The sequence below is a fragment of the Halichoeres trimaculatus genome, unplaced genomic scaffold (genome assembly GCF_033239565.1).
Source record: "Halichoeres trimaculatus isolate MK-OKI-2021-1 unplaced genomic scaffold, fHalTri1.1 fHalTri1_scaffold_37, whole genome shotgun sequence".
Taxonomy (NCBI): domain Eukaryota; kingdom Metazoa; phylum Chordata; class Actinopteri; order Labriformes; family Labridae; genus Halichoeres; species Halichoeres trimaculatus.
Window position 1 is genome coordinate 175,089 of NW_027437215.1, and position 23,504 is coordinate 198,592.

Consider the following 23,504-nt stretch of genomic DNA (forward strand, 5'->3'; position numbering starts at 1 on the left):
TGATGGAATGCTTTCTTTTGGAGACAAACATCACTTTCACTTCATAAGTTCATTTCCATGTCTTAAGACACTGGTATTCTCAATATCTGTTTACAATGAGAGGAATCCTCTTTAAAAAGCTGCTAAGACAAGTTACACAACAGAAAAGACATGACAGGGCTTACCTTGCTCTTTCAGTATGTCGTGATGAATGCCACAGTGAGGAGAGAGTGGATAGAGTGAAGCCCTAACTTGGTGGTGACAGTCCTCCCTCTGGTTGGCAGAAGGAGTGGTGGGAGTGTCAGGAAGCCCGCACAAATTGTGGCTATAGCTTCACCACAGAATAGGACACTGAGTGACTGAGTGGAGACACACACTCACTCACTCACTCACTCACTCACACACACACACACACACACACACACACACACACACACACACACACACACACACACACACACACATAAAAGTATGAACAGCACACATGCACATACTTCATTGCTTGTTTTTATGAGTGCCTGTAATTTCGGGTTTTATCTAACACCTGCAGTCCATTTGGTAGTAGACTGAAGCATGTACATCGGGAGAGTTTTAAACGTTTTTCTTTTGTTTTGGTCTGGTTTGAGTTCTTTTGGTCATGTTTTGGCACATAGAGACACAGCAATTCCATGTTAGACTGCAATATTTATGTTGCTATTATCTAGTATTTAATAAAGGCATCATGGGTGAAATGTCACCAACAGGAGAGCTGTGGTTTAACAGCGAGCACGTGTTCTCATGCTAAAGTATAGGGGTTAAATCAAATTACACATTGCAGTGCCCTGTGGTGACAGACCCAAGACCATCTGCTGCATGTGTGGGATCCCTTTGATTATCTCTGTATGAAACGAGTTTACAATTACCAACTCAAAAGTAATCAAAGTAACATCTATGCACAGCACTCATTTCTTGATGTTTTAGAATAACTCTGTTAAAGGAATGCTTTTGTTGGATGAAGTGTCTTTTTTTGCCCTCTACTCAGGCATGTCCAAAGTCAGGCTTGAAATTCCATTTCATCTTGCAATGTATGTCACTGCTACCAATCATGTTTTAAATCATGTTTACATTTACATTTTATGTCAGAGTCACAAACCAAACCAAAGTCTATCTGTAAGATCTCACTAAACTCCATCTGGAATGTGCAAAGGCTGCTGGTCTGAAGCTAAAGCTCTGTACATTCAGCAGAACTCAACAACTCTTCAGCTGATGTCTTTAAAAATTTGGATTCATCGGGATGTGAAAATGTGAGACTTCAAAAAAACACATCAGAAAACACAAGCAGATTAAAGTTAGAAATGGGGCAGAAAAAAATGTTCAGAATGAAGAAATCAGAAATACAGGTACATCTCAAAAAAATAAAATATCATGAAAATTTTCTATCACTTATTTCAGAATGTGAAGCCCATATATTACATAGATTCATTACAGATACAGTAAAAAATTTCAAACATTTATTCCTTGAAATTTTGATAGTTGTGTCTTATAGATAATGAAAACCAAAATTGCAGTGTCTTAGAACATTAGAATATTGTGAAAAAGTTCTCCTGTAAAGTCATGGTGTCACACCCTAATCAACTAATTAACTCAAAACACATGCAAAGGTATCCTGAGTGCATCAAGAGCCACTTCACACAGACAAATTTTAGAAATGGGCTTCAAATGTTGTATTCTTCGTGTCAAGCCACTCCCAGCTCTGATCCTCTGTTTCACTGACTGACTGTTTTCAAAATGATTACTTCATCCTGAGGTTACCCGGGTCTCATATTCTTCATGATAAAAAAGCAATGTTTGAAGGATCGAGCTTCAAATTCAATCTACAAGTGCGGTGGTTCTGAACCTGTTGATGGAGGCCCATAAGTAGGTCTCAAGGCTGTTTTTAGTGGACAGAATCAGAGACGTCTGAAGCATCTTACCTGGGCTTAGGAGAAAAAGGGCTGGACTGTTGCTCAGTGGTCCAAAGCCCTCTTTTCAGATGTAAGCAAATTTCCAATTTCATTTGGAAATCAAGGTCCCAGGGTCTGGAGAAGGAGTGGAGATGCACAGAATCCATGTTGTGAAGTCCAGTGTGAAGTTTCCACAGTTAGAGATGATTTGCAGAGCCATGTCATCTGCTGGTGTTGGTCCACTGTGTTTTCTGAAGTGCACAGTCAGCACAGCCATCTACCAGGAAATTTTAGAGCACTTCATGCTTCCTTTTGCTGACCAGCTTTATGGAGATGCCGATTTCATTTTCCAGCAGGATTTGGCACCTGCCCACTCTGCCAAAGGTACCAAAAGCTGGTTGGACCATGGTGTTACTGTGCTTGATTGGCCAGCAAACTCAATTATTGTCAAGAGGAAGATGAGAGACACCAGACTCAACAATGCAGATGACCTGAAGGCTGCTATCAAAGCAACTTGGGCTTCCATTACACCTGAGCAGTGCCACACACTAATTGCTCCCACGCCGCATTGATGCGGTAATTCATGCAAAAGGAGGCCCAACCAAGTACTGAGTGCATGGAAATGAACATACTTTTCAGTAGCCTGACATTTTGTTTAAAATATCTTTTTTTATTAATCTTAAGTAATATTCTAATATCCTGAGACACTTTTGTTAAGTGTCTTGAAATAACATTTGTTATGATTTGGCGCTATATAAATAAAGATTGATTGATTGATTGACTTTAAGTTTTCATTATCTATAAGCCACAATTACCAAAATTTCAAGCAATAAATGTTTGAAATGTTTCACGCTATCTGTAATAAATCTGTATACTGTATGGGTTACACATTCTGAAATGAGTGATGAAATGTATTTAACTTTTTCAAGATATTCTAATTTTTTGAGATGTACCTGTATTTTGGTCTAGAAGTCTTGTTTGAGGTCGGAATAGTATGAACATGAAAATCAATCCTGATCAAATCCAGATCCTGATCATGACATAAAAACATCCTGATTTGTATTGCTCATATTGCCCCCTAATGGAAAATGTGTTCCTGGTTCAGAAGCAGAGTTTACCGATGTATAAGCAATCACGTAATACTGCAGAAAACTGACCACTGATCATCTGGGATCAGAGACACCTGAGGGACAGGTGAGCTTTGATGTCATTAGTCTGTGAGATGGAACAAGGAGGTTTGAGTTCACTGAGGGACTGATTTTACAGAAATCACTCAAAGAAAGAGTTCACACAAAGCATTCAGATTATACTTTCAGGGTGAAACAATACATCAGCAAAAGCTGCCTGACCTTGTCCTTTTTCAAAAGTAAGTTTGGGCACATTTGCTCTGGCTCATAGCTGCCCACATCTATAAATAGTTTGAACTAGATACGTAAGTAATACTCAATGTTTCTATTTACATTACATATATATATATTATAATTCAACATAACTAATAATTAAATACCCAATTGCAAAACCAAATTCAATTTGTAATAGCTGTTCTCTTTTCTAATAATTCAACTCCATGAATAGAACTGCATCTAAGAGGACACATAGGAAAGTCAGGTGTTGTCCCAAGCACACCTAATGCAACTAACCAAGCACTTTATCGTAAGCATCAGATGGGACTTGATGTAGGCTCCTCCTGGTTAGCTTATGCATAACAAAATAAATGATAAAGCTTTCTGTAGGGGTGAGATTTAAAAGCTGGGGCATTTTAGGGGATAAATAATCCTTAAAAGAAGAGTGATATTTATTCCAACACAGAGTAGACTGACAGAGATGACAGAGCAATAGACATTGAACACTGAAGTATCGTTGCCCTCTAGTGGAGCACAGAGTAAAACACTACCCCCGAACTTAACTGACTTTTATATTGGATTTGTTGCTTCTTTTCTGGACTCAAAATGTAAATGGAAGAATCTGGCAAAAGCAGCAATGATCATTCAAAAAAAAAAAAAAAGTGCTCCTTTATGATGGACCAAGATGAGGGCAATTGTCAATAGTGTTCCGTTTATTAAGCTGAGGAATGTGTGTCTCCTTTTCATGCTGCAGATCATCTGAAAGTAATTCTCTGGGTGATTATGCCTTGTGTTGTCTAAAATAAGTGATTGGCAGTGCAATCTGCCACACTAGGTTAATTTCAGCGATTATCATTATCCTTTTGGGTCAAATAAAAAACCCACACTTTTTTCAAGAAAAATACTCATGGTCCCTGAAGATAAGATAAGATAAGATAAGATAAGATAAGATAAGATAAGATAAGATAAGATAAGATAAGATAAGATAAGATAAGATAACTGTGATGACCCCTACTGGTCGTCTTTGACTAACAGTTGTTACTGTGTCTTTCAAGGTGCTGGGGTGATTTGGAGCACCTGGGCTCATTGCTCTACCCAGATAAAAGGGGGCATTTCTTGCTCTTCCCCCCTTCCTTTTTCTCTTCTGTTCTGCCTAGGCCAGGAGCTGGAGTTACCCGTTGTTTTAGTTTGGATTTTGTTAACGCACTCTTCAACACCGCATACACTCTAATGCCTTCACACACACCCACATGTACACCACTGACATTACTGATTTCATACACCCAATACTTTTTGGTATAGTTTAGTTTTCTGTTTGTATTTTGAAATGAATTAATCGTCACTTTTCGTAAATTCCTGTGTGTAATACTGTCAGTGATTTAAGTTATCACAGCGTTAGAGATTAGATTAACAAAAATGCAAGGCAGGGAAAAATTGATGATCTAGTTGGGAACTCCCATCAATCAGAAAATGCACAGAAAAGGTTTGAGGGGCTTGAAGAGAAAACCAAACGCTGCTGCTGTGCCACCGTTCAAACAATAAAGTAGAGGTGAACACATGAGATCCTGTGCAGCGCGCACATCAAACAAGACATACCAAAATCACACCTGTACCGTTAATTTCATAAATTGGGTTTGGTGGGTGTTGTATCTTTAATTCAATATTGTTCAGCCTGAATACGAGGATAACATTTTTTGCAGTGATTTCTCTTGTAGTCACATGCTGCCATCTTGTGGTCACAATGTAAAGGTTTGTTTTCTATTCACGTTTTAGTTCCAAGTACCTTAAAGACAGTACAACTTGCTGATATTGTATTATGAAGCAAATGAAAATATTGTGAGCGTTGATTAGTAAGTTTCTCACTAAAAAGCAACAACCCCTTTATGTTTTTAGAAGCCATAGCTGAGTTTCTACTCTACAGAGTGAACTAGCACATCAACTCAACAGCAACAACTCATTCAAAAAGTATTACTTAAAGCTATGTGATATGAGCTTAAAAGGGATAATGTGTTAAATACTTAGCACAACAAAGAGAACATTACAGTTTAATGCATAGAAGTCTTTGTAGAGCAAAAAAAAAAACACCACGACATGATTCAATTTATGATTTAAGATACTGAAGATATCTTTATCGCTTCTGTCAGCTTTTTGTGGGTACCTCAGGAGTTTGATGTTTAATTTTGAAAGCTTTTTGGAGCAAGTAGAGAGCACAAATGTGGCATTGATCACAACACAGAGCATATCAGTGTGCTGGATGCACTGATAAAAAAGCACTGTGTTGAATGAATTGAATGAATGAATACATTTTTGAAGACAGGCCGACAGTGATCAGTCGCATAATGAATCATAAAACACATTTAGAGTGATACTCTGGAATGGAACAAGTTGGGTCCTATCACAAGGTTTAGGGCAGAAATTACCCCTACAGCAGTGTTTTTGTGCAGCAGAAGCCCAGAGCACTCGCACCAAACACCCCCTCCCTGCTCGTCAGCCGGTTTCCTATGCATTCAGACGGGGCCATATTTTACTTCAACAAAAACACAAATAAACAGACTCACACCGAAAAAATCTCTCGGTCTGCATTCACGCTTTATTTAGGGAATTTTCAGCGCATTACTTTCACACAAAAACACCGCTAAATAAGGCACTAGTTCTCATCATGTTGTAAAACGGCGCTACCTCAGCTGCAGAGCCACAGCTGGCTACGAGATGCTCGCCGCTTAGTGTATCAGTCCGCGTGCAGCGTGCCAGAAATAAACAAATGCAGGTAGTCTGCCAGGATGAAGAGACACGGTGACAACTAGAGCCCTATTTAGCTGTGTTTTTGCGTGACAGTAACACGCTGAAAATTCTCTAAATAAAGCGTGAATGCAGACCGATATCAGATTTTTTCGGTGGGAGTCCATTTATTTGTGTTTTTGTTGAAGTAAAATATGCAGCAGAGACGTTCATCAACTGCGGAAATGTCTGAAGATCCTGCACAGCAAATTCAGAAGTGTTGATTCAACTCCTAGGGAGTTAAAACCAACACTTTAAAAGTGTCTATAATTGGTCCACACTACATACCATGTCTTAAGCAATCTTAAGATGTGAATGCCTTCAAGACAAAGGAAGCATGTCTTAAGACATTCAATGTCTTGAAGACACTGAGTGTCTTCAGACATCTTAAGACATTCAATGTCTTGAAGACACTGAGTGTCTCAAGATGTCTTAAGACACTCAATGTCTCATGTCTTAAGACATCTTGAGACACTCAGTGTCTTCAAGACACAAATTGGTCCAGGTGCATCTCATGTTCTGCTCTGACATGTCTTAAGACGTCTTCAAAGTTTTGTCTTAAGATGCCTTAAGACGTCTTGACATACAAACATGTCTTGAGACGTCTTGATCTCGTTATCAAGACATCTTAAGACGTCCTAAGACATATTGATGGCTGGGTATGCATCACCCTCATTACCTCTTGTGTGTCTTATGCGTCTCACTGTCTTGTTGCCAGTTTGTTGTACTTTACAGTCTTTATCCCAGCCTTCACTCACAGTCGCAGTCAGGGTGCGTCTCAGCGATAATTTCATGCCGCCTCTCTTTTCTCTCCTCTGAGGCACCGGAAGTACTTTGAGTCGCCATTTTTAAGGCTGCCCCAAAGCGGAGGGGAGAGGAGGGAGGAGACTTATTGGAGGAGCCATCATCGAGAAAACAGGAGAGCTGGCTTTGCGGAAGTCTTTTCAGTGACAAACATGCCCCCATATGGAATATCACTCTCTGATTGAACGCTGCAGCAGTTCAGACTTCTCTGCATGAAACTTCACAAACACAACAGAGTTTGATGAGGAAAAAAAAAGAGCTGAAAACAGGCACTGAGGATCATTCCGAAACTGATCATAAAGCTGGTAATAAAATGTTGTAAGTTTAAAGCACAAAATACTGAACACAACCATCATTGAATCAACATGACGGATGATTAATACTGAATACTAAAATTTAGTAAATAACATCTTCCTGCGACACAATAAACTTGGTTTTATTAATACGTTTCAGAGTTCACGATCAGATGTGATCTAGGTAAAGGATAAATAATTCACAAATCTAACAATTACACATTTTACCGGTAAAGTGATCCTCGAGCTTCTTAACTGCACACAGAATAAACAGAGAGCAGGTTTTTTTCATGGCAATGTGTTTCTTAAACTGGTTTCAGGAACAGACAAAGTTCTGTTACTGTTTATGTTTTATCAGAGTTGTTACAGCACACATGTGCAGACACACAAACAGCTGTTAGAGCTGAACGACGGATGATCCAGAGGTGATCAGCTGATGCCATCATCAATGAAACACGTTGCTTCATGTGACGCTCTGGAGGAGAGGATGTCCCATTGCTCTAAAAACGAATCTCCTCCATCTTCGCTCCTCTCTTCATATCCTCGCCTCTCTCAGTGCATCTCTGGTGGGAGGGACTAAGATGCAATTGAACGACGCAAATGGAGGAAGGAAGGATGGAACTTTATTGCTTTGAAACGCACCTCGAGTTTTGCAGTGTTCTGATCCTTGCCTGCCTTTTTTGACCTTACTTTTAGCCCCATGTCTGCCTGTTTCTTCTGCCTGTTTTGGACCGCCTTTTGTAATAATAATAATAATAATAATAATAATAATAAATTTTATTTATATAGCGCTCTTCAGGAACTCAAAGACACTTAACAACTGTTAAAATCAATACAAGCAATGAACAGAAGTCAAACAGAAGTCAAACAGAAGTCAAACAGAACAAAACAAAACAAAACAAAAAAACAGTACAATCACAAGTTAAAAGCTAATCTAAAATGGTGATTTTTTAACAGAGATTTAAAATAAAGAGAAGTCGGAGCAGTTTTGGATTTACGTGGGGAGAGAGTTCAAGGGAGTGGGGGCAGCTATGGAAAATGCTCCGTCTCCCCAGGTTCGGGGCTTGGTTCTGTGAGGGGGAGACATGAGGTTGGTGTGTGAGGAACGGAGGTTATGGGAGGGAATGTGGTGGTGGAGGAGGTCAGTGAGGTAGGAGGGGACCTGTGGTGGAGGGCTTTATGGGCGAGGAGGAGAATTTTAAACTGTATGCGGAAGGTGACAGGAAGCCAATGGAGATGTTGGAGGACGGGGGTGATGTGGTCACGGGAGCGGGTGCAGGTGAGGAGGCATAAAGAAGGCTCTTTGTGTAGCGAACTCTGCCTGGACTCTGATTATACTCTTTTTTGCCCACTGTTTTGTGTCTTGCATTTGTGTTTGTATTTCTGTGCTCAAGTTCTTAACACTTAAGTGAGCATAGCCCTGAATAAAAACAGCAGTAAAAGGCAACATACACATCTATGCAACAGTAATATTAAAACAAAATACTATAAAATGTTTTGTTTCATGGTTTCCTCACATATTGTACATACTATTTATGTACTATTGTACTATCGTACTATTGTATGTACTATTGCAACCCCTTCCCTGTCTCTTTCTCTTTTAGGACATGCTCTTGAATCACTTACTGGACAGGCTGTCCATAATACTTTCAAGTCTCCTTGACCGAGCCCCACTGGACCTATGTGGGTCTTACATGAGTACGAATTTCTATGACTCCGGTAAAATAAAGTATCGATCCAGTGATATTGACACACAGAGACCCGTATTTGTCCATGACTCCGCATCTTTTTTGAAAACGGGTCTACAGGTGCATATCTGTGTATTCGTCTTCATGCTGTACTTGGTATAAACCGATAAGTCCGGAAAAGACGGTGACCTCATAGTACCCCTCCTACTCCCCGCCCCCCAACCCACGATGTCACACACAACAACAACAACGATGGCGACAGGCGGACTGATTCTGGAGCCTGTACTACGAAGCTGGAATAGCTCTTAGAGAGACAACTTCCAGGATAAGTTTCGGGTTTTCCGTACTACGACTGTGGATTATCCAGACACGTTGCCCCGGTAACTGATGCTGAACGCCAAACCTGGGCTGTTTCCCAAAGCCAAGGTACCTTGCCTTGCCTTGGTCTGATGTGGGCGTGGGGTGGGCGTGGGCAGGCATCCACATCATCAGTCGCTGCCCAAGTGCTGTTCCAATGTTCATGTCCTCCGGAGGCATATGTCCTCCGTTTGGTTAGCATGTGGCTAATTGACCAAGGATACACAGGTTTATCCTTCGCTGCCTTGCCATGGCTATAAATACCCAACATGCAACGCGTGAATCTACAAAAAAGGAAAAAAAAAATGGAAGGAAAAGACGCACCAGCGGAGGCGCGTGGTAAATTCCAAATTAAATGTAAGTAACAAAATACACCTCTGAAAATAACAACTTATACCATGTCCACCACTTAACTCTTTTGTGTGTCACTCACATAACTATAATTACTGAGAAGCTGCACCTGCAGAGTGTCAATGATGTGACAATAAAAAAGCAGAAAGTGTAGAAAAGTGGCAAGTTATGACAATATTTGAAGCCGTCTGAGCTCCTCCCACAATATGCCTTTGTAGGCTGTTCCATTAGCATCTCCTTTTGAGCAGAGGCAGGACACTTGCCTTGGATTGGAAGGAAGTGGCTCCGGAGGCACCGCCTACCAAGGCAAGGCAAGGCAAGGTACCTGGGCTTTGGGAAACAGCCCTGGTCCAGAGCAGGTTAAGTTCCAGGATAAGAGCTCACAGGGTGTGACAGACCGCCCGCTGACCAATTGGTTCTCTCGGGCGGGCATGAAAGACCACTCAGTCACCAATTTGCTCAGCCGGAGTGAAGTCCTCTGGTGCGGGACCGCCCCCTGTCTTTTTGGCCCACCATTTTTTCTTATGGGCTGTGAGCAAACGATATCTTACTGATTATCATAACTGAGACATTGTCAGGGAAAAGTAGAAGTGTGTGCAAATGGAATCTTTCATGACATGAAACTAAATGAAAAATACCAAAGAGAAATTCAGGAAATTCATACTGACCACTTGGAAGGATGCTTTTATATCTATTTTTTATGGGCTCCCACGTCATTTTTTCCCCCACTGCTATTGCATCTGCAATACAAATTGCCAATAATGAGCGTTTTCCTTGGAATTTGTAGGAAAGTTGACTCTTTCTAATTATGAGGTCGGATATGATGCTGATCACACACACACTGACTGACAACATTAATGAATAAGGACCTAACTGCCCGTGTCGTCACGTGATGAGATAGGTCTATTAATATCAGCATTTTGGAAATTTACGCATTCACAGAGTCGGTGATTTTTTGCAGCAATCCCTCCAGCCTGGATAATACTGCAGTACTCCTCGTATTTTTTGCAGGATTATTAGCTGCTCCTCAGCCTTAAAGTAGGCTGCTCTCTTCTCCATTGTGGAAAATGCTCTGGGGCCACTAACCACGCCCATTTAATGTGTGCGCGCACAGCTCCCAGCCAGATTTACTTATTGAGTTGATAACGAGCTTTGTAGTACAGCAGATCTGGATAACGGAGATCCGGTGAAGTTCAGCGAGTTGTCACAGAGTTATCCTGGATGACTTAATCCAGCTTCGTAGTACAGGCCCCTGATATTGTTCCAGCAGCTACAAATATTGCTTCCACTATTATATCAACATTTTCTCAGAGAGCATGAACAACACCAGCTATGGCAACAACAACAAGTGCTCATGCAGAGACGCAGCATGTTACGCGTGCATGAGCACTTGTTGACGTGGAATCCGCCTCGGAGCAGAACCAGACGGGCAACCCGACGACAGTTTTGCGTTATGTAAATGCACAAGCCTATGCACAATACGATGTGTAAACAGTGATACATGTTTTGATGCCGACTCCAAGATGATACGGGGCCGCCCTCCTGTGAGGAGGGCCCTAGACTATCAAGAGTTAATTTTATTCAGTGCATTGTCAAGCCAGCTTGACACCGCACGAGCTGTTAATCATGCACTTACAGCTTTGCATCACCTAGTGACTGGTCAGAATAACAAGGAGACCTGTGCAACTGTTGTCCTGGAGAGGCAAACTGGGGGGTGCCCCAGAGTTGTGCTCAATGACGACGACCGGTATGTAACTCAGCTTCTCAACATGGGCCTGTCAGTTCAGTGCATTGCAAAGCTTGTCAGGGTTTCTCAGCGGACTCTGCGCAGGCGTATGAATGATTGGGGGTTGTCTGTAAGGGCTCTGTATAGTGAGCTTACTGACGTTGAACTTGACAACCTGGTGTCAGCCCTCCACTCTACTAACCCACATGCAGGATATAGCATGATGCTGGGACTGCTGCGGGCACAGGGGCACAGAGTGCAGTGGCAGAGGGTCCGTGCAACAATGCACAGGGTTGACACTGCAGGATGTAGTATTGAGAATGTCAGAGTTGCGGTGTGCTGTGCAGAGAGCATACTCTGTCCCAGGCCCCAGATCATTGATGCACATTGACACAAACCACAAACTCATAAGGTAATCATGATTTTTAACTCCTCACCTCTTGATAGATTTTCCAACAATGTGAAAAACAGTAATAGATGATAATGCCTTTTTGTCCCCTCTTATTTAAAGTACAATATAGTACTTTTTGGAGGGATTGATGGATTCGCAAGAAAGACATTGACTATTGAATGACAAAAGCCTCATTTTTCCTTATGTACTTGTCAAATCCAGAATGTAAAACCTACTTATATATGCTTTAAATCATTTGAAGATCAGTTGATTCATGTTTTATCCATGATAAGAGATCTTATTTCTTGAAACTGCCCTCAAAGGGTTACTTTTTTTTTTTTTGTTAAATGCTTGCAGGGCAGTATTGGAATGGAAATTTAAGCAAAAAAGTAGAAAAAATATTGATCTGATGTGTTTTTAGAGCAGTTAAAAGTATAGTAGTATTTTTTTCATTTATCTATATTTAGGCCATTTTAAGTAATAAAAGCATTCAAAACATTTTCTACCATTTTTAAGAAATAATTGATGTAATAGAGGGTTAAAAATCAATGACGCTACTAATCTTTGACATATTGAAGACTATAATGCCATGTAAAAAAAAATTCTGTCTCTGATCATATTTCATATTGAAAAATATGTCATTTGATGCTGCACCCTTCCCATAATCCATCCAATATTTCTTTTAATGGCCATTAACAGGTTAAATGTTTTTTTTTTTTTGTTTTTGTTTTTGTTTTTTTTTCAATGCTTGGTGATTTTGAAAAAAGCAGAAATGGATTAAGAGATCAGAGAAAGAAAAAAAAAAGTAGAAAAAAAATTGATCTGATATGTTTTTAGAGCAATTAAAAGTATAGTGACTTGAAAACAGCCATCACAGTACATGCCTAACTTCTTGAAAAAAAAAATGATATTACAAATTAAATGAAAGATGATTAAAAATCAATGATACTTCTAACCTTTGACATATCTAAGACTATAATGCCACGTAAAAAAAAAAATTGTCTCTGGTCATGTTTTTTTTTAATTGAAAAACAGGTCATTCGATGCTACCCTTCCCATAATCTGTGCAATATTTCTTCAAATGGCCATTAAAAGGTTAAATTTATTATTCATTTTCCAATGCTTGGTAGTTCTGAGCAGGGCAGAAGAGAATTAAGATATATAAGTGAAGATAAAGTAAAGAAAAAAATCGATTTGATATGTTACGAGTATACGGTAAATTTGTCCACAGTGATCTTTTTACATTTTGAAGAATTTGAAATCGTATTTGCATAAATTATGTAAATTAAGCTTTCTGCCCAAAATGTATTCAAGTTGCTGCAATACAAGAAAAGTTATGGTCAAATAACTGAGATTATTTTTAATATATTTTTTGGGCATTCTGTGCCTTTATTGATAGGAGAGAGACAGTGGATAGGCTTGTTAAAGGGGGTGAGAGAGTAGGGGAAGACACTCTGCAAACTGGTCACAGGCAGGATTTGAACCTGGACCAGCAGAAGTTTGTAAGTGCCTGGTTGCTAACCACTGTAACGTAGGTCAGGCTGGGACCTGGTTTCGCAGCTCTGACCTGGTCTCCAAATTAAACCCCCCCCCCCCCCCCTAAGGAAGGAGAGGTAATACAGCAAGTTTTGAAAAAACAGACCTCTGCGCTAAAGTGGTTTTCTCCCGAAGTCTGCCTCATCCCTTCTCTGATGTTTGCAAGACTGTAAAACATTAAGACATCGCTGTCAATTCAAAGACTTTTCGTTGACACCTGACGGACATGTGAAACTGTACAAACATCCTGCTCTTGGAGAGACCTCCCAGCCTCCATCTCGTATTTTGTGACCCTCGACCTTTCTCTCTGGGAACAAGAGAGAAGGAATGCCAAGGGGAAGATCTGCTTCCCTCCTTCTCCTAAAAACAAAGACTCTTTGATTAACACAGTTGAGAACAGCACAAAAATAATGTTTTTACACAAAGACTTACATGTACATCTTCACCTTTGCAAACATGTACTGTGTAATGAAAATCATTGATAATGTGTGTGTGTGAAAACTGCTGTCTTGGAAACATATCCCATTGTAACATCTTGATTTTTATTTTATTGGGTTCTTAAAGAGGAAAACCTGTCATGTTTAGTCTTGATGTGAAGCTTAAATCATAAGAAATGTGATTTTGACTATTACATGTGGGAATCTCTTTACAGTTTAAAGTTATAGTTAGTTAATAATCTCTGGGACAATCTGATCCACGTGCAGAAAGATGAGACGTGGAGGGGCGTCAGCATTAAGTGACCTTACTGACTCGGCGGGAAAAGCTGAGTAAAACTCCACTCCAGGACAAGAACATTGGCTCTTTCTCTTCATCCTTCTTCGCGAAGGCTCGGCTCTCTCTTTTAATCCTTCCTCCTGAAGGCTCTCTCTCTTCATCCTTCTACACGAAGGCTCTCTCTCTTCATCCTTCTACACGAAGGCTCTCTTCCTTCCTCCTTCTTCGCGAAGGCTCTTTCTTCATCCTTCATCCAGAAGGCTCTTCTCCTTCTGCACCTGAATCTTCACACGTACACAACTCAGCACCTGCTCCAGACTCTCCAGGCTGAGACTGAGTCACCTCAGCCCGACTGCGTCATCTATTGGTGCCTGGGTCTCTCCCTCATGTGCTGACGTCAGGAGACGAGCGCTGCTCACTGCTTTCCCTGCAGTGGTTCTCTGCCAAAGTTTCAACCCGACGCCCGGCATCATCGCCGCTGTTCCAGCCGCTACTGTCGTTGTTAGAATCGACTCTACGGACTCAACTCATTGGACATCACCTCCGTGACGCTCAGATGACCTGCAGTAGGCCTCTAGCCTGTCCATCACCCCTCAACGGACATCCGCAGACATCTGCAGCGGGACCCAGTCACCTCTGTCGCCGCCTCCGCTCTCACAATCGGCCTCAGAACTTGCGTAAGACTATCTTGCATTTATTGGTATATCGTGGTCAATGCCCCAGAGATCTTGGGTGGGTTAGTGAGATTTATGTGGGTTGGTTTATGTCCTTTTATTCCATTTATTCCATTATTTATGATCAGTTTCACTTTCCATTCATCAATGTATTTATCCTTTTATATCTTTTACCTGTTCATTTATTCATGCACATATTTCTTCTTTTAGTTAATAAATAAACTTTTCATATATAAAGAAATTGGTTTCTGTCTTTGTGTGGTTGAAATTAACGACGTCTGTACACCGTTCAAAAGAATTCACAATTGATGTAGCGTCCTTTTGTTATTGAGACTTGATAATTAATAATTCTATGAATTATTAAATGACAAATTCTTACAGTAAACCTTTCTAGAGTTTCCCTGTTTTCTCCAAAACTGGGTGGTGCCCCGACTTAAATTTAAACTCACATATTGTAAGTTTAGATGTCTTTTGAAAGTTAGCTATACTTTCGCTCCAGTGGAATGCTGTTAATAATTAATTAGTCATTATCAGTGGCGTGGTGTGGGGATTTTTTTTTTTTGAGGAAGCCAAGTGAGACAAAGCCTCTAATCTGTATGATTTTTAGGGAGTGGGGTACATAAAATACTTTGTTGCAGCTTGTATATCGCTTTTTCATGTAATGGAATGACCTGTTAGAGCGCCCAGAGAGCGCTCATTTTACTTACTTTGAACACCGACACACACCTTTCACTCCCCCACCCTCAGTCACTCATTCACACGCGTACATTGTCCTCTTGACTTAGCTTAAATGTATTATTAATTTACTCAACCGCCCACTCAAACGCACAACCGGCCGCTTCATGCACACTGCTAATGTGCTAACCTCGCTGATTTCATTCAGTGGCTTGATGATGATGATGATGATTCTGTCATTTGATTGGTTTGAGGCCAAAGACAGGGTGGCTTCCCTTGACACGGTCTTGGCCAATCACAGGTGAGTAGTGTCATGACCGCAGCCTCATCTGATTGGTTATTTATTTATTTTTTTTCACCAAGGGACGCCAACTCTGCTTGGCTTCCTTGCAGGCAACAGTGTGCAGTATCATATTTTCACCACTTATTCACAGCATAACATTTAGGAGGGCGCTGTTTTACACATTGTAAAATGCTCAATAAGTAGAGGAGAGAAATAAGGAGGAGATGACAGTGACGAAACACAGAAGAATTATCGAAACTGTTATAAAGGAGTATTTTCATTAAAACACAGCTACAGTCTGAAAAAAGTGATGAAGCATGGCTTCCCATGGCTTTTACGGTTGCTAGGCGCTACCCGAGTAGCTGCCTGTTGCAGCAGCTCTCTCGTCTTTGTCCGTTTCTTGTAATTTTTTCGTCTCTTTTTCGTCATCTTTGTATTTGGAGTGGATCATCACTTTGTATGGTTCATTGTCGGTCACGGACACCAAACTTTTTGTGGCTTCGGCGGTATTTTTTACTACTTTTCTCCTGTGTTTGTCTGGAGATCCTACATGTAACCATGGCTGCATTGTTTACATGCGCAATTAGCTGTTAGCAGCAGTGGCGGCCCGTGATAAAAATTACCGAGGAAGCCAGCTTGGACAACGAATTTAATTCAGTATTCACCTGTTATTTCCATGCAAACAATGTAGCCTACTGTTACAGTACTTTTATTCTACCCACTTCTCATTCATTCCAGTGAAAAAAAAGAGGACAGCATGTGTGAGAGACAGTAAGCCTGCGGGGGCGGACGTTCTGGAGAATACCTGAACCGAACTGATCTCTGGAAACGGCTTTTGTTGGCGGCAGAAATGACTTCGTCTTTACAGCGCACTTTTCTTGAAAACGGCACAGAAAATAGTTGGACAGGAAAATGTGCGGCTTCGTGTGGATGTAGCCTGAGTTTGACTGACTTATTGACTGTTTTGTTGACATTCCCTTTAGCGCAGCTCCATCTAGTGTATGCATAACGCAACCCCAGCCACTACTATAGCTTCTAATCTATGCGCCCTATAATGCGGTGCGCCCAATATATGAAAACAGTTGTCAAATAGGCCAGTCATCGAAGGTGCGCCCTATTTCCGAAGCGCCTTGTAGTGCGGAAAATACGGTACATTATGCATAAGAAAAAATGTGACAACTCTGTCATCAAAAAGGCCACGGCGGGCCATGGTGCTGTCCACGGTGCTGAAGCTGGACAGGTACAGGGGCATGGCAGCCCATTTGTCACAAGATGCATACATTTTTTTAATGTAACTCACCGCTACTTGAAGAGCAATGGCATTCTTCTATCCTTCATCGTGGCAAACCGAGTAGTGATTCTGTCATATAGCTCCCCGCGGGACTTGAGGTCTTGTGTGACAGAAGACTCCATGGAGATCTTGGCCAAATGTCCCAGTCTGTCTTGTCCACAGCTGTTTCTCAAGTAGGTTTTGATCCTTTTCAAGCAGGAAAAGGACCTCTCTGCAGACGTGCTTGACACAGGTATGGTGAGCATCAGCCTCAGTAGTTTGCAAACTTCGGGCAAGGCAGAGGTCAGTTCATCTTTAATGAGCATCTTCAGGAGCTCAGCTGGTGGCTTGTGAAAGAGGGTATCTGCATAGATGACTTGCAGCTCATTTCTCAGTCTCAGTTCATCAAAAACTGGGTAGGTTTTAACCAACTGAGAGATCTCAACCCCCGGGAATCCTGCAGGCTGGGAATACGTCTTAAATGACGCATTATCCAGGACACAAAAAAAACTTAGACACTTCATGTCCTCAAACCTGTGTGTCATGTGCTGCACAATACCATCAAGCAGCTGGAAAAAGAGGCGTCGGTAGGCATCCACAGGCCCTGTGTCCTCATGTTCCCCATCCGGAGTGACTCCCAGCTCAAAATCTGCCCAGGCCCGGCAGCGCTGCTTGCGTCGCAGCTAGTTTGGCATCCCAACAGCCTGTACTGTCTCCTCGTACAGCTGATTGAAGGTTTCGGTGCTCCGGGTTGCTTTTAAAGCAGTCAAAGTGCCATTGACTCTTTCCTCACATTTTCTAATGGCCAACGCTCTGCTCTGAAGCACCTGGAAAAGGGGCTCAGTCAGACCAAAAATCGTCTTGAAAACCCCAAGCATGAACATGAAATCAAAGTCATCCAGCTTCTGTCTCAATGCCGAGCTCTGTGCTATTGCATCCTTGTCCCAACCAGGTTCAGCTGTGATCCGATCCAATGCAGTGATCAGTGATCCTCGGCCCTCATGCACTGCGTGCACTGCGCGGCTTTTAAAGTTCCACCGAGTGGTGCTGCCGCCGGGCACGCGGATGCTGTCCACTTCTTTGAGCAGTGCTGTGCGCTTAGGTGAGCGGCTGAAGAAGTTGTGGAAGGAGTCGAGAGAAGCAAAAAACAGTCTTGATTCCCGAATATTGCTTGTCCCCTGAGCCAAAACTAAATTAAGTTTGTGTGCATAGCAATGAACAAACAATGCGTGCCGACATTTTACTTTTACGAGCGCCTGAACGCCTCCTCTCTGGCCACTCATACAGCTGGCGCCATCATAAGTTTGACAAATCAGCTTTGTCTCGGGATTGTAGCTGCCAATTGTTTTCGTCACCACTGCAGCAATGGTTTCAGCATCTCTCTCCAGACTAATATCATGGAAACCAAGAAACCTCTCACATATGATGCCGCTCTCGTTTACATAGCGGACTATGACTGTCAGCTGGCACCTGCACGATATGTCAGTGGTATCATCCACCTCAATGGCTATGAATGGAGCAGCATTTATTTCTTTATCAATTTCTTCCTGGATGACATGAGCAGTGCTTTCGATGATGTCATTCTGAATTGTCTTTGATGTGCCGGTAAATGCGGTTGCTGATGATAAATGCTCCGCCATGGTGGTGTCAAATTCAGCAAAAGTCTGCACAAGCTCCATGAAGTTTCCCCTGTTGCCGGAGCTGCTGGTCGATTCACTGTGGCCCCGGAATGCCTGCTCCTGGCCTCCGAGATATAATACAGCAGCAATCAACCTCTTCAAAATGGCACGGTTTTTCTCCACCTGTTGGTTGTGCCTCGTTACGCTTATTGCAGCCGCTTGATCCAGTGCTTCATCAATCCGTACTCGTCCGAAAAGTTTAAGTTTGAGCTCAGATGTTATACGGCCTCTGGACTTTGAATGCCTCTCCATGGCCCTCGCGAGGTTGGCCAGATCCACGAATCCTGTGGTGCTCAGGGGTTGTTCAAGGAGCCTGATCTGTCAAACAGCAGACATGGCCAGCAGAAAAGCCGGTTAAGCCTGGCACTCCCTGTTAGCCACTCGTTTCTAGCATAGTTAGCTTCACAAAAAGAGCGGACTTTTCCATCGGCTCTGCCCTTCGTTAAGTGGAGCATTGGAGTCGGCCTACCGTCCCGCTTGACCTTTAGTTGAACCTCAAAAGGAAGTTTTTTGAAGTCATTTTTTACAAAAAAATCAAGATCTTTGTCACCATCCATAGCTGAACTTTCTGTGTGGGCTAACACTGACACTCACACTGGCGCCGGCACAGTTGAATCAGTGTGTTTATTTTTTCGTAACGGTGTGTTATTGGCTGGAAGCCAGATTCGATCTGGCCTCCCTCATATCTTTTTTAATGATGCATCAACCAGTAAGCGATGAGCCTTGCTTCAACCTGATTGGCTAATACAGGCTGTTTTTTTTTCTAAGGGAGGCAAAGTGAAGCGGGCCTCCGTGCTGACTGACAGGGCAGAGGGCATGAGACACGTAGTGTAATACACAATGAGAGCTTGACAGGAGGGCGCTGTTTTGCTTCTCACGCTAAGCCAAAGCAGAGGTGCGCCAATGTAGTGTTTTGACAAGGAAATGACAATATAAAATACATTGTGGTTAAGCTTGTTTATAGGCTATTTTTTTTCTTTCTTGTTATATTTTTTGGGGAAGCCAGGCTTCCCTTGGCCTCCGTGAAAAACCGCCACTGGTTAGCAGCCTGTAGCATGTCAATGCTAACTAGTGTAGGGCTTGATGATTTCCCTCGAGCTGAGGAGGAGGCGGTGAGGACGAAATGCTGGTTCTCGGATGTGAGCTGGGAGGTGACGACGTGGACCTGTCCTTCCATCCATCGTTGTTGGGAACGTGGAATCTCGCTCCGGGGGGTGGATGAGCTAGCTGTGCCAATCCAGCGGCATCATGCTGTTCACGGACGTGGCTGACGGAGCAGACATCGGACGCCGCAACACATCGGAGGAGCTTCGCCTGCTGTGAGCAGACAGGATCCAGGAGACAGAGACTGAACAGACTGCTGGGGAGGCTCAGTCCTGGACCCTGTGGAGGTGGAGACTGGCTGGGCTGGAGAGTGGTGGACGAGTGGTGGACGAGTGGTGGACGGGATGTCGTCATCTAATTTCTTATGGACATTTTTGCACTTTCTATACTCTTTCTTACTTATGTTTTCTTAAATGCTGCGGTGACTCCTGAATTTCCCCTCGGGGATAAATAAAGTATTTTTCTATTTCTATTCTTTCTTCTATTCTATTCCCTTGGCCTCCGGGAGAAAACGCCACTGGTCATTATTTGACACCAATTCACGCTACACCACTCAGCCAAACCAGCACCCCAAATAACAGAAAATTTTACTCAAAGTGGCTGTTTTCAACCCCAACAGTCCACAAGGGTCAAACAAAGAAAATGGTGCTTTTCCGCCAAAACAAGGTTTCAAAGTTCTTGTTTGTTTCACTGAGGATATGATTTTGTCTGCCTTGTTTAGGGTTGTCTTGATTGTAATAACTAGAATGTTAATTTCAGTGAAAATGGTAACAGGCAGCTATTTAACCCTAGCATTTCAAGTGAAAGTGATTAGTGTTGACATAACATAACACAGGATCACATTGTTCTTTAACTGTAAAAAAAAATTAATCATCATTAATTTTGAAATTAGAAAGAAGAGACGACACTCCAGAAGAGGTCAACTGAAATCGTGACTTTTTAATAATGACCTCAGAATCCTGTCGTTGTTGAGTCAAATGAACCCTTTAACACAGCTTGCCTACAAAAGTCCAAAACCACTGTCATTTGTTGAGATGCAGCTCTCCAACTGAAAAAAAAGATCTCCATAAGAGCAGATATGACCAGGCAACCTGAGGGTGCGGAAGCATGTGGATGAAGTTGGATGCTGTCCTCGGACAACCTCCACCTTCATGTCAGTCATGGGTATTTCCCATCCAACCTAGAACTTAAAAAGCTGCTTCATTTTTTCTTGGGATGCTGAAAGTACACAGAAGCAAAGCACAACACAGATATGTCAGATAAGATCGGAAACTGAGACAATCAATAGAACAATAAAAATTAAGCTACAGCTTTAGGGGATAGTATGGCTCTTCTGATGTCAGTTGTATAAGGTGCTTGTGCCTTGCACCTGGAGAAGGAGGGAGAAAGGTGGTCTTTGTATTTGTAAGACATGCCACTATTCAATGCAGCACTATGCTCCACCCTGCATACACTTTGCACTATTTCACTAAACAGTGGGCAAGCTGAAGTCCCTTATTTACATCTCATCAGAAGAGCTCAACTCTGTCCTTAAAATCAATAAAAAAAAAATATTTAAAAGGCACACTTCAAAGCAGATGGGTTTTGAATGCAGCATACCTGTTCTCACAAATTAATGCAGGTACCCAATTGTTCTATGTTTGCAATCAAGTGGCTACCCATCATCTGTGTCATACCCCAACTCTGCATCCTCTGGCCATCTGATATGGTCAAGAAAGATCTAAGGAAGAAAACAGAGCGATCGTGGTAACTTTACAAAAGGTGTGTCATCACTTGCAGCCATTCTTGTTAATGTTAGTGTGCTTGTTGGTTTCTGTCAACACAGGAAGATCCCATGCCAGTGCTAAGTCAATTATGGCTGCTCTCTGATCCTCTGTGAGTGTACTGTGTTTGCTGCATTCTCCTCCTTTCTTGTCTGAGCCTTGATCCTCATAGAGCTTTTGAAGAAAGACAAGAAAAAGCAAGATCACTCTCAAATAGTAAGTTAAGATGTATTAGATAGAACTATAGTGTAGTCAAGTATTATCAAACATGCAAATGTTAGCTTGTGTATTGGAAGCATCACACTTAATATAATTTTGATTTCAAAAATCAGAGCAATGTGGTATATATTTTGATTTGGGGACATTTACATACTTGTGCTAAATTACCTTGTAAACATTTTTCAACATAACACTAAGCTTAAACACAACTCTGTTGTCTATCAGGATGTGAAAAAGAACTTTAACATTTAACATTAATCAAAAAGTGGTAAGAACAAAGAAAACTGTACCACCACCTTCCTGCCACAACAAACATTTCACTCTAAACCAGCACTTGAGAGGTTGATGGGATTAGATGGTCAGCTTGGCCCTCAAACAGCAGAGCCCCAGTTGCATTTCCTATGAAGGTAAATATTGAGCATTAAGGGTGTTACAAAAATGACATTTCAGTTATTACATCTGTCAGACAGTTCAGCAGATAATAAAGAAATACACAAAATTCATTCATTTTCTGAACCGCTTATCCTGTTCAGGGTCTCAGGAGGCTGGAGTCTATCCCAGCTTTCATTGGGCAAGCAGGGTACACCCTGGACTGTTCGCCAGTCAATCACAGGACTGACACAGACAGGTACACAGCCTTTCACACACACACACTCGCACCTACAAGTTTTTCTCTACAATTTAGTGTTCAATTAACCCTGATGAGCATGTATTTGGACTGTGGGAGGAAGTAGCAGTGCCCAGAGAGAACCTACGCATGCACAGGAAGAACATGCAAACCACACAGAAAGGCCCACCTGCCAAGCTGGAAATCGAACCCGCAACCTTCTTGCTGTGAGGCTGCAGCACTAACTGTTGCGCCATCCGAAATACACAAAATACTACATAAAAAGTTCACGTGTATTGTGCATTTACACAGGATTTGGTTTTGTTGGTTTATTTCTTGAGGATATACTATGAGTCTAGGTTGAGAGAAAACTCAACAAGTCATGCAAAGTCAAAATGTGGCCTACAGCAATTTACAAATTTTATGTCAACGCCCATAATAGATTCACATACCACTGTAAAAAAGAGGAAACTACATTGGTGCTGCCAAATTGTACAGGCCTACATCACATTCTACAGACTGAAAAAAAAATATTTGTTTGAGAATAATTCATTTGAATAATTCATTTGAATTATTCTCATCTCTTAAAATAAAAAGTTTTTTTCCCAGAACTATTAATGTTTAGATGGGGAAAAAAACCATTTCTTTAAGAGCTTTGAAAAACATTAAGAATGTTGTCTCAACTTATGTAAAAATCCATGGTCCAGGAGTTGCATTAAGCAAACGTGTTCTTTTTCTTATATCACTTTGTACAACACATTTGTCTTGAGGACTTACCTAGATCAACTTGGAAACCATGATGCAATTTGTGCATTACCATACTGAAGAAGTGACGATTTACACCATCTCCAATAGCCACATCTCCTGGAGACACAAGTAATAGTACATAAATGCAAAGAGTGACCTCCTGTATTGTACCAAACTTGACTGTTCTTTTTCTATCCACTTTATTGTGTGAGGTACCAATGCATAGTCAGTGTACCACATGCAGTGGATAGAGGTGTTCAAATCAAGGTTTTGAGAAGTAAATAGAAGTCCCACCAAAGAATCAATGGATCTACTGTCCTGAGAGTGGGTGTGAGAGTGAGTGGTTGTTCGTCTCTGAGTTTTCCCTCTATGACAAAATGGAGACCTGTCAAGGTCACTCATCAAAAGTCAGCTGGGATCAGCCCTGGCCTCTCACTTCCCCATCAGAGATAAGTGAGTAAGATGATGGATGAAAACACTATTACAATAATATGTCAGCTGCTGTACTGGAATTTCTGTGTGCTTCTTTTCTAAACTGGGGGTGTGCCAACAGCCAACAATAATGGATAAGGACAGGATGAATATCTCATCCAACCACCTT

The 23,504-nt window shown here is 41.7% G+C and overlaps 1 protein-coding gene across 1 annotated transcript; it reads right to left on the reverse strand.

Moving 5' to 3' along the window:
* Positions 1-16,816: 16,816 nt before the first annotated feature.
* LOC141786519 (zinc finger MYM-type protein 1-like) lies at positions 16,817-18,715 on the reverse strand. The gene is made up of 2 exons (XM_074665131.1): positions 17,495-18,715; positions 16,817-17,260 (listed from the first exon to the last, which is right to left on the reverse strand). Exons 1-2 carry the CDS (start codon positions 18,713-18,715, stop codon positions 16,817-16,819), a joined length of 1,665 nt encoding a protein of 554 aa, XP_074521232.1.
* Between the last annotated feature and the right edge of the window lie 4,789 nt (positions 18,716-23,504).

Excerpts from the sequence above, each read along its gene's own strand:
- LOC141786519 (XM_074665131.1), bottom strand. The coding sequence starts at position 18,715 with ATGGAGAGGCATTCAAAGTCCAGAGGCCGTATAACATCTGAGCTCAAA. Across the intron at positions 17,261-17,494 it reads ATCAGCTGTACGAGGAGACA|ACGTATTCCCAGCCTGCAGG; the intron begins GTACAGGCTGTT and ends GCGTCATTTAAG.